This window comes from Silurus meridionalis, chromosome 17 (assembly GCF_014805685.1).
Source record: "Silurus meridionalis isolate SWU-2019-XX chromosome 17, ASM1480568v1, whole genome shotgun sequence".
Lineage (NCBI taxonomy): Eukaryota > Metazoa > Chordata > Actinopteri > Siluriformes > Siluridae > Silurus > Silurus meridionalis.
The window spans coordinates 27,628,081-27,640,124 of record NC_060900.1 but is presented as its reverse complement, the minus strand read 5'-3'; the positions used below and the strand labels follow the sequence as shown (position 1 = coordinate 27,640,124).

The 12,044-nt window shown below is 42.3% G+C and overlaps 1 protein-coding gene across 1 annotated transcript in view; it reads left to right on the top strand.

The window, feature by feature from the left end:
* Nucleotides 1-12,044, top strand: part of plxna3 (plexin A3) — a 169,802-nt gene that overhangs the window by 145,999 nt on the left and 11,759 nt on the right. The window contains exons 21-25 of the mRNA XM_046870918.1: nucleotides 2,060-2,202; nucleotides 3,289-3,545; nucleotides 4,369-4,435; nucleotides 6,399-6,545; nucleotides 9,994-10,153. Of these exons, the coding sequence (XP_046726874.1) occupies nucleotides 2,060-2,202; nucleotides 3,289-3,545; nucleotides 4,369-4,435; nucleotides 6,399-6,545; nucleotides 9,994-10,153 (774 nt within the window). The remainder of the gene's footprint in view (nucleotides 1-2,059; nucleotides 2,203-3,288; nucleotides 3,546-4,368; nucleotides 4,436-6,398; nucleotides 6,546-9,993; nucleotides 10,154-12,044) is intronic.

Genomic DNA, 12,044 nt, shown 5'->3' with positions numbered 1-12,044 from the left:
TCAGTCAGGCCACGTCCACACTAACGCTTTTGTTTGTAAACACGTTTTTTAAGTCAACGGAAACGTAGCTTTTAGAAAACAGTTACGCATTTTTTGAACGTTTCAAAGAGTCGGAAAGTAAATAAACGGCAAGCGGAAATGACTCGAGGTCCGAATCGTCTTACGTTTTGCTCATGTGCAGTATAGTGGCGTGAGCGCTTTCAGACGTTTCAGTGTGGAAAAGCGTCTTTTGGAAAACCGACTGAAAACCAAAGTGTGGACACGGAGTGTTTTTCGTTTTCAAATGATCCGGATTGGTGTAGATGTACCGTATTTTCCGGACTATAAACTGCTACTTTTTTCCCATGCTAATTTATGGATTTTTCCGGGGTTTTTCCCGGTTTCACAAACTTCAAGCCAAAAAACTGAGCCCCATAAAATTAGACCAATGAAATTGCAGAACGGGTTCAGGTGAACCAATGAAACTCTTTATATTAAATCAGATGCGCTCCCACTGAATCGGGTCGCACCACATCATAAATATGGATGATGTTCCTCTGAAGTTTGACCTGCCGCTCACTCGGACTGTCTACAGGAAATGTGAATCATTCGTTACGCTGAAAACAACCGGGCATGAAAACACACTTCACCTGTGTTCTGAGCTGCACGGCATCGGGAGAAAAGATTCACCGATGGTGATTTTTAAACGCACGATGATGCCAAAAGATAAACTCCAGAGAGAAATAGTTGTGAAAGGAAGGAGGAAGACAGTGAACAATGACTTTCTTGGTAGGCTACTGTTTAGATACAAGCCGTGTAACAGACACTGTCTTTCATTAAAGCCTGTGTAAAGTTCATTAGTTTCAGTGTAGACATGCGGCTTATTTATGTTCAAAATAAACATCTTTGTAAAATTCAGTGGGTGCGGCTTATATTTTAGTGCGGTTAATAGTCCAGAAATTACGGTAGTCTTTTTTAGATTTTTGTCCTGGTTTTTGGACAACAATTTAGTCCCGCCCACAGTTTTTTGTTTTTGCCTACGAAAAACTTTTTTTCCATTTAGTTTTTTACTTAGATATATATAAACATACTTAAATACACCTAAACACTGTTAGCTCATATGGATTGCTAGCAAAAAAACTAGCGCTTCTGTTGCTTACGATCTTTAAATCTACAGCTTTGGTCATCATTTCACATACACTATATGGTTAACAGTTTGCGGACACCTGACAACATGCTACAACATACAGGAACATCCTATACGATGTCCTATACATCCTACACAATGTGCACCTCCAACTTTGTGGTAACAGCCACATATGGCTGGAAAAATCAGGTGTCCAAATACTTTTAATGTATAAAAAATATAATGTTAATTTAAAAGGGATTTTCTTTACTTTCATTCCTTCTTTCTTTCTTCCTTTGAGACAAACGCATTGAACATTACATTTCTCTTTTGCTTCTGCACAAAAATTGTCCACTAAGTGTATTAATTGATGGTGACTAGCATGTTGAGCTCGCTAGCTGCTCATTCGGAGTGGTCATGGTCGAGGCAGTTTCTGTATCGCTCTTATCTTTGCCGAATCTCGTGGAGTTAAAAGGTTTCTAATTGGCTGCTAATGTTTTAATATGAAAGAAGAAGACTGAACCTGTACTTTACAGTTGATCGTTTACAATATCTGCTTCAGCCGCTTTAAATTCTCCGGCGTCTGTCTCAGGATTATCGCTCCCACTGCAAATGCTCTTCTGTGTGTGTGTGTGTGTGTGTGTGTGTGTGTGTGTGTGTGTGTGTGAGGCGAGTGATTGAACTAGGTCATGTCATAATGATGCTCAGTGTTTGAAGCTGGCTTTATTTCTGGCTTTAGACTTGTGAGCGGTTGCAGAAGTCGGAGTTGTTTTGATTCTGGGAGATTTATTCAGCGCTGTTTAATGCGTTTTACGGCGAGGCCTCGCGATTTCACCCTCACACTCCCTCTGACTCGCTGATGTACACTTACAGTGCAAACAGTTCATACTCAGAAATGGGATTGATGTGTTTCAAGAGTTATAACTTCATCGACGTGACCTTCCTGTCCTCCAGCGTTCGCCGAACTGCAGACAGACATCCAGGAGCTCACCAATGACATGGATGGTGTGAAGATCCCTTTCCTGGAGTATCGTACCTACACGATGAGGGTGATGTTTCCTGGCATTGAGGAGCACCCGGTACTGAAGGAGCTGGATGTGAGTTCAAAACAAAGGCTTAAAAATGGCATTTCTCTTTGGGGTAGTTCATTCTGTCTACCTGTTTTTCAGACTGACTGTCTGCCTGCTTGCCTGTCTGTGTGTGTGTGTGTGTGTGTGTGTGTGTGTGTGTGTCTGTCTGTCTGTCTGTCTGTCTGGTTGCCTGTCTGCTTCTCTGATTGCCTAACTCTCTATCTGTCTGTGTGTCTGTCTGTCTTTCTGACTGTGTATGTGTGTGTCTGTCTGCCCTGATTGCCTATCTGTCTGTCTGTCTGTGTGTGTCTGCCCTAATTGCCTGTCTTTCTGTCTGCCTGCCTGTCTCCTTATCTGTCTGCCTATCTGTCTGCATATCTGTTGGTCTGTCTGTCTGCCCACTGTTCTGCCTGTCTGCCTTTCTGTCAGCATATCTGTCTGTCTGCTTATCTGTCTGTCTGTCTTACTGTTTGCCCATATGTCTGGTCTGGTCCGTCTGTCTGCCTATCTGTCAGTCTGTCTGTTTGCTTGTCTATCTGACTATTTGTCTGTCTGCCTCTTTTCTGCCTCTCTGTCTGCCTGTTTGTCTGTCTATTCCTTCCTCCCTCCCTAGGTGTTGTCTGACACTTGGATATGCAGTGACTTGGTTGTAAGAGCTCAGCTCCTCCTCCACTCCCTCCTTGTTTTTTTATTTTAATCCTTCATCAGGAGGGAGAAGAAGAGGATAAAAGCTCTAGGATGTGCTTTAGAAAGCTTCCCTAAGCTCTAGAATCTACCTCAGTAGTGTGTTTCAGAGCAAACATGCTTTTTAATTAAAACCTCTGACACACACCCAAATCCAGAGCCCAGCAAAGACCCTGCGGAACAGGCGTCTAGCGACGTGCCTTCTGAAAAAGAACATTGAGAAAATAGTCAGCAGGAAAGAACGAGCGCTTGTGACGATCCTGGGTGCAGGAAGCAGCCGTGCGAAAAATAGCACATTCATTCCTCCGTCCCATTGTTCTCCATCGTTTCCTTCAGCTCATTGAGTCGCTATTTCTTTCTTTCTGCTGTTATTTAATCCAGACATCTATTTTTCCTCTCACTCTCCTCCCCTTTTTCTTCCTTCTGCAGTCTCCAGCTAACGTTGAGAAGGCCTTGCGTCTCTTCAGCCAGCTCCTCCACAACAAGATGTTCCTGTTGATGTTCATCCATACGCTGGAAGCCCAGAGGTCTTTCTCCATGCGGGACCGAGGCAACGTGGCATCTCTTCTCATGGCGGCGCTGCAGGGTAGGATGGAATACGCCACCGTGGTGCTCAAGCAGCTTCTGGCTGACCTCATTGAGAAGAACCTGGAGAACCGTAACCATCCAAAGCTGCTCCTGCGACGGTGAGATCATTTTGGGTTTTCCAAAACAGAGGGAGATCATTCTGCTGGAGAGTCTATAGAGTGTTCCTGCTCTGATAGGGTTCCTTTGGCCACAAAGGTGTTAGTGAAGTCAGGTACTAATGTTGGTGAGAAGGTGAGGAGGCCTGGGTGCAGTCAAAGTTCACATTCATTCATGTTCAATTAAGTTTAGTTCTCTATAGCAGGAGGAAACATTTGTGTGGTGAAGAACCACAAAGTCCCAAAAGCTCTGTCCATATTGTGTAGTTCAAATCATGAAAATGATATAAGACTCAAAAATTGCTCACTTGCCTGGAAATAAAGTATCAAATTTAATGGGTATTTAATAAAAAAAGAGGGAATTGTAAAGGGGCCTCAAACTGAATTGTGTGGAACACCATATTTCAACATTCTAAACCATGAAGAATCCCGTAAGCCTGCGAAAAATCCAGCAATTGATTGTCAAGTAAGATCTAAACCAGGCCGGAGCTTTGCCTGTCTAATCTGATTAGGTTCCATGTGCAGTAGTGTGAAATGCTGTTTTTAAAGCCAGGAACACTAAAACAGAAACATAACCAGCACCTGAGGCAAGCAGCACCTCTTCATCTTCAGCCAGTGAGGTTTCCAGAAACCAGGCTGAATTATGGCACGCCTGTTATTTCCCACAGCTTTCTCCAAAAATGTCGGAAATTCTTGGCCGAGTCGAATCCGTCTTATTTCAGACTCCAAAAATAGGAAGCATGAAAAAAAAAAAAATACAGAAGAATAGATAAAAAAAACGAATCAAAGGAATTGTTAACATGCTGCATCTCTCTCTTTTTTGCAGAACGGAATCCGTGGCTGAGAAGATGCTCACCAACTGGTTCACGTTCCTTCTGCATCGCTTCCTCAAGGTTTGCCAGAATTTCCATTGTCGTTTTTTTTCCTTAATAATCTTTGAAGCTCGACGGAACAGTACAGGTTTGAGATTTGCCATCTCCCTGCTGGGAAGATGCTTCCACATGCTGGTGGTGTGGAGGTGGATCTGGCTCATGCTGCAAGGCTTCAGGAATGCTACAGTTTCTCCGCAGACTCCAAACAATCCCTTAGGGTCCAGCTGGGCATTCATCCAAACCCACATCCTGTCAGGTGGTTCCTACACGAGCAACAATGTTCGCCTCGCTGCAAAGCTGCAGTCATGCTGCTCAGCCGAACCCCTGGTCAGGTCCCTCACATCAGGCCTGGTAGATGGTAGAAACGCTCCTTGAAATGCACTCATAGATAAATGCTGAAGGTTTATGTCCAATCGGTGCAGATGATGAGATCATTCCACAAGCTTTTCTCAAGGCTCAGCCTCCAAGTGTCTCCATATCCTTCTAAAAACTATACAATTTATCCATGTTGGTATTGTAGGTTCCTACCAGTCACTCAGACGTCTCTTCAGACGAAGAAAATAATAAACATGCATCTGTAAAGACCCTTTTTGCCCAAAAGTATTGGGGCACCTGACTTTTTTTTTTTTAGCCGTGTTTGATTCTTCTCCAAACAAATCTGGAGGCGCACAATTATGTAGGACGTCTTTGCTTAAACTAGGTGACCCAAACCTGTTCCACCATGACGATGCCCCTGTGCACAAAGCCAGCTTCATGAAGATACGCTTTACACGGGTTGGAGTGGAAGATCTCCCTCTAAAGAGCTTCAACACTATTGGCATGACCCCAGACTTCCTCACCTTCACACCTACATCAGTACCTACATCTGACTTTACTAAGTGGCTGAATGAATCTCCACGAAATCTAGTGGAACATCTTCCCAATAGAGTGGAGGTTATCAATCAATCATCAAAATCAATCAACACTTTATTGATCCCTCAGGGGAAAAAATGTTTGGTTCCAGTTGCTCACAGTCAAAGTAAAAAAATAAATAAATTAATTAAAAAAAGAGAGAAAATGTAAATAAATGTACATATTGAGATGTTCAAAAATCACACACCAATCGAATACTCTGGTGTCCATATACTTTTGACCGTATCGTGGGATTCGTCCGCATTATTGTGTGTAACTCACTACACTGATTTGTCAACAATGACATTTTTATCTGTTTATTGTTGCACGTAATGTTGCGAATATGATCTTTTATTTCTTTATCACTTATGTTATAGCAGCTACAAACAGACTTTTACGCAGCAAAACTCTCTTCTTTTCATCTCTTGAAATTATAAACGCTGATTTAACATCCGCTGAAACTGGAGACTCCTTCGGGAGTTAAGGGCCTTGCTCAGGGGTCCATGGGAAATCTGTAGAATATTAGATTCGGGTGATGTAGAACGCCTGCTATAGAGGTCTCTGTGGAAACGACATTTCAGAACAAGTGGATAAATATGTAAATTACATCTGGGAACGACGATCAGCGGACCAATCAGAATGAAGAGTGTTTACAATTGTCTGCTCGTATTTCTCTCACTCTCTCCATCTCTCTCTATTTCTTTTTCTCTCTCTTCGTCACCCCCCCTCCCTGGTGCGGGGTCTGTATGCACGTGTAGCCGAGCGTGCATCAGGATGTCAGGCCGTAATTAATAACGTCAAGCTAATCTAGCCTAAGGACTAAATAACAGCCTTCCTTCAGTATCGCTGCTTAGTCATCAATAGCTTTTAAGTGGATAATTGGCGAGTCCTTTCGCTTCCTTGCAAATGCCGACTAAAAAGGAACGTTATCAGGCATCTGAATTCTCTCTGTTCACCGCTTCCACTCTTCCTTTTTCTCTCGCTGTCTTACATTTTCCTGTCTTATGTACCTGTTTTATTTCCGTCCGTAACTCATGAAATTAATGCATTTGATTTGCGACACATTTGATTGCTTTTTTTTTTTTTTTTGCAGGAGTGTGCAGGAGAGCCTTTATTCATGCTGTACTGCGCTATAAAGCAGCAGATGGAGAAAGGGCCGATCGACGCCATCACCGGCGAGGCGCGCTACTCGCTCAGCGAGGACAAGCTCATCCGACAGCAAATCGACTACAAGCAGCTGGTCAGTGTGTGTCCCTAGTGTGTGTGTGTGTGTGTGTGTGTGTGTGTGTGCACTCCCATAATGCCTCTCCTGTTTCCCATCACAACCCCCACCACCACCACCACCTTTACCACCCAGATCCACTGGGGCCAGGTGTTTGACTCCGGTTCGATACGCGGACACGCACCAGAGCGACCGGCGAGCGAATGATGTATCTTACAAGTGCACTATAACGGATCGCCGGATCGATGGCCGTGTTTTCGAGCAGTGCCGTTTTACTCCCATTAACATTCAGTCGGCGGAGTCTGAAGGTTAGCTTAAACCCCCGGTGTTATTCAGGGCTCGGCGCACACTCCCTTCTCCGCCGTTATGATAGATGAGTTACTAAGGTTTCAGCTCCCCGGCTGCCGCTGAAATATATACGCCTGCCCGAGCGCCGACGCCCATCAGACAGACGAGGACAGGCCGTGGAGCGAATGCAGAGAGAGGGCACAAGAAACAGGAGTGCGAATAAAAGGTGGATTAAAATGACCAGTTTTGCAAGTGCCACCACTGCCAGCATCATCACCAATATATTCTATATATTCTATATACATCAATATATTCTTATATATTCTATAAGCCGCTACTTTTTTCCGCTGCTTAAACAACGAAGCGGCTAATTAATGGATTTTTCCAAACTACCAGCCAAAACACTAAACCCCATAACATTAGACCAATGAAATTGCAGAACAGGTTCAGGTGAACCAATGAAACTCTTTATATTAAATCAGATGCGCTCCCACTGAATCGGGCCGCAGCACATCATAAATATGGATGATTTTCCTCTGAAGTTTGACCTGCCGCTCACTCGGACTGTCTACAGGAAATGCGAATCATTCGTCACGCTGAAAACAACCGGGCATGAAAACACACTTCACCTGTGTTCTGAGCTGCACGGTATCGGAAGAAAAGATTCACCGATGGTGATTTTTAAACGCACGACGATGCCAAAAGATAAACTCCAGAGAGAAATAGTTGTAAAAGGAAGGAGGAAGACAGTGAACAATGACTTTCTTGTTAGGCTACTGTTTAGATACAAGCCGTGTAACAGACACTGTCTTTCATTAAAGCCTGTGTAAAGTTCATTAGTTTCAGTGTAGACACCTGCGGCTTATAGACAGGTGCGGCGTATTTATGTTCAAAATAAACATCTTTGTCAAATTCAGTGGGTGTGGCTTATATATGGGTGCGCTTTATAGTCCGGAAATTACGGTAGTCTTTTTTAGATTTTTGTCCTGGTTTCTGGACCAGAATTTAGTCCCGCCCACAGTACGGAAATTACGGTAATAATTGCTGCGTCTCAGAGAGTCCAAGGAGGAAAAAAGTCTTATATAAAGAAGCCAAGTTGTGCAAAGCATCACTTTATACCACGTTATAACCTGAACGGCTAGACGCTTTTATTTCCCAGTCAGACGTGATTTCAAGGGTTTACAGAAAGCAGAAGAATGCTTCTCAATGCAGCGGTTTTGACGCTAATTACCCTTTCTTGGACGCACACAGGTCTTAATCGCGTCGCATGTAACGTACAAGGAAATTTTCCATCTGAGAAAAGTTTTAGGAAAGCGATGAATTATTTACTTTCGCAGTTTATCGAAAATTCTTGACTATCAATTATACAATATATTTGTATTTGCATTTTATATATATTTTTTTGTAATTCCTTCCAGTCTGACCAGATCTTGTTTTCTCCCATGATGCTTATTTTTATAGGCAGATTTTTTTTTTCTGAGGTTTTTTTTTTTTTTTTTTTTTATAAATATATCGAATTTCAGTAAAAAAGAAAAATGCATTAAATATTTCCTCTACGAAATACTAAACGCTGTGCTCTGAGAACCAGTCCCGGATTTGAATGGGTTAAAATCACACTCTGATTTATTAAATAAGACTTTAAGCTTTTCGTAAACAGTAAAGCGAGTGGTTCAACCTGCTCAAGCCATTAATGACACCAACTCACAGATTTCTCATGCTGCCTATTAAAAAAAAAACCCAGACCTTTCCTCTGGCTCCTGGTCGTCCACTCCCACACCACTCCTGCCAGGAACCGCTGCACTTTAAAACCATTACTGATTTATTTAAACACACATGACCTGCACCTTATAAAAACTCTGCAGGTCAAAACGGTTCATGTGAAACCTTCAGCATGTTTTCAGTAGAATTTGTTTGATGTACAGAGTGAGAGAAAGAGAAGTCTAGTCGTCTCCGTTGAAGCTGCAGGAGATCAGCGACCGTTCGATGCCAGTCTATTCAGCGTAGATCAGCTTAGTGGGATCAATACACAGTGAAGTCATGCAGATGTCTTAGCACTTAGACCTTAACATGTGCTCCTGAAGGTCAAGGTCAAATGAATTTCTGATTTTATGAGGGAACACCTGCGTATGAAGTCATATATTGAAGATCAAAGAGCGTGTCAGCGCTTTTTTTTTTTTTTTTTTCCCGAAAGTTAAATGTATCCACTTTGAAGATCGTTTTTGAAAAAGCTACGTTTTCGTGGACGGAAAATTAGTTTTCAGACGAAAGCGTATTAGTGTGAACACACGGCAAAACAAAACTGAACTTTGAGCACTGAGTTTGTATCGGTTGAATCAGTGTGTATTGGACTGTGCATCAAATCTGTGCGCTGATGATGTTACCTGAAAATAACACCAATAATGGCAATCATAGGGGTCCAAGCACTGTACAAAACCATTTGCTTGTTTGGTTAACGTGGAAGATCTCCTGATATTTGGGATGGATTTTTCACACTGATCGCACCACAGGCCTCCTCACCTCACCTACATCAGTACCTGACTTTACTAACACAATCTAGTGGAACATCTTCCCAGAAGAGTGGAGGTTAATTATAACAACTTTTATGGTCAGGTGTTTATATAATGAATATGCTTCCATTTTTATTGCAACAGTTTGCACATGGTCTACATATGGGTGTGATGGACAGGTGTGTGTGTGTGTGTGTGTGTGTGTGTGTGTGTGTGTGTGTTGGTAAATCCTGCTCATCTTATGCTTGGGTTAACTTTAAACAAAACCACCTGGTGGTGGAGAAATAAAGGTGTTTAAAAGTGATTATAACTGTGACTCGGTGGCTTCCTGTCTTTCACCTACAGCATATGAACTTCACGTTCTCATTACTCTCACATCCCGTATCGATTTGTGAATGTTTTCTAAAAGCTTTTCGATGTGCCAACCATGAAACCAGCCGGCCGCGTATTCTGCAGCGGCATAGCGTTTAATCTTTATATCGATATGTTGATTGATCGTTCTAAAAGAGTTTTGATCGATCGGCGTGGCCTCCAAAAAAATCACCTTAAATGTTCTGCTTTGAATGGAAATGCAGTCCTTCTTTATTTTAAACTTGAACCTGTGCTTAAACTGTTTCTTTACTCCTAATTGCTGCAATCTGACCTTCCATTATTATGGTTCTGTCTCCCAGACCCTGATGTGCATTCCTCCAGAGGGAGACGCAGGTACTGAGGTCCCAGTGAAGGTCCTGAACTGTGATACAGTGACTCAGGTGAAGGACAAGCTGCTGGACGCGGTGTATAAAGGGATCCCATACTCGCAGAGACCACAAGCCGATGACATGGACCTCGGTACGAACGCGTCGCGTCTCATACATCGTGCATTCACACAGTATTTAGCAGTGGACTTCATGATAAATAGCATAAAGCAGAGGATTTTATACTCCAGAAACCTCCACTGCCTCCTGCATCACTGTAGCACATCATTATTCCATAACATTATACATTATATACATTTTTATGCTTCCATATAATGTGATTCATGTTCTTCTGGTCAAACCTCTAAAATCGTTATATCATAATGTTAGAACGTCGCCATGGAAACACGTTTACATAACCATTTCAGGGTATATTTACTCTATCAATTTATATATATAAAACAGCTGTACATGGTGTAAACACGTCTTATTCATCATGTTCATGTTCTTGTCTGCTTGTCAGAACCATACAAATGTGTGAATCTTGTATTAGAGCAGTTTAAATTTGGTGCTTTGAGTCCAATTCTCTCATACTGACCACTGGATGTTCTACATGGACCTCATGGTAAAGAGTCTCTGAGGATTTGAGAATTAGGATTGTTGCTCTCCACAAAGATGCAGAGGCTGTAAGAAGATCAGTCTCACCCTGAAACTGAGTTACAGTACAGTGGTCAGGGTCATACAGAGGTTTTCTGAGACGGATTCCACTCACTTCCTCCTCTGAAGCTGCTCACAAACAGTTCACAAACAAATCGACAAACAGTTTGCTGAAGACGACCTGTCCAAGAGCATGAATTACCAGAACCATGTCCTGTGGTCTGATAAAATTAAGAAACTTGTTTGGCTCAGATGATGTCCAGCATGTGTGGTGACCCCTGGTGAGGAGCACCAAGAAAATTGTGTGTTGCCTACAGTCAAGCATGGTGGTGGCAGCATCATGGTCTGGGGCTGCTTGAGAGCTGCTGGTACTGAGGAGCTGCGGTTCATTGAGAAACATTTACTGTGACATTTTGAAGCAGAACATGATGAAGTCACTTCAGAAACTGGGCTGAACGGCAGTTTTCCATTATAATAAAGACCCCAGACACACAAGATAAAAACTGCCTTGCTGAGGAAGCTAAAGGTGAAGGTGATGGAGTGGCCAAGTATATCTCCAGATCTGAACTCTATTGAGAACCTGTGGTGATCTTCAAGCGGAAGGTGGAGAAGCTCCATGTGTGTAACATCCAGCAGCTCCGTGACGTCATTATGGAGGAGTGAAAGAGGATCCCAGCGACAACCTGTGCAGCTCTGGTGAATAACATACCCAGAAGAATTAAAGCAGCGCTGGATAACAATGTGCTCACACACAATATTCACACTTTAAACACATGTTCACTGAGGGTGTACTCACTTTTGTTGGCAGGTATTTAGACCATAATACTGAATGTTGTTATTTTTAGAGGACAGTAAATCTGTACTGCTACAGAGCTGCACCTTGACTTCTCCAAAATATATCCAAGTTTCATTTCTATAGTATTTTCCCTTAAAAAGATGTAATGAAATGCTTGCTGAAATGTGAAGGGTGCACTCACTTTTGTGAGATATTGTGTGTGTGTGTGTGTGTGTGTGTGTGTGTGTGTGTGTGTGTGTGTGTATATATATATATATATATATATATATATATATATATATATATATATATATATATATATATATATAGGCCAAAATGCACAGCAAAATACCACCGACTGAGGCGTCACCATGACGATAAAGCTGTAATGGCAGCTTAGTGATTTGTGGAGATGTGAGATTAAAAGTCCCATCAAACATTTTGCTGTTTTCTTTGCTATCATTCCGTTTTTTTTGATAATGTAAAAATAAACCGTCTAGTCGTTCTTTTTTATTTTTTTCTCTTATAATTTAGATGAATCATTTCGGGGTCACTCGAGGACACGTTGTTCGACTGTTGTGCAATGACTGGATACTAATCAGTGGTTAGCTTT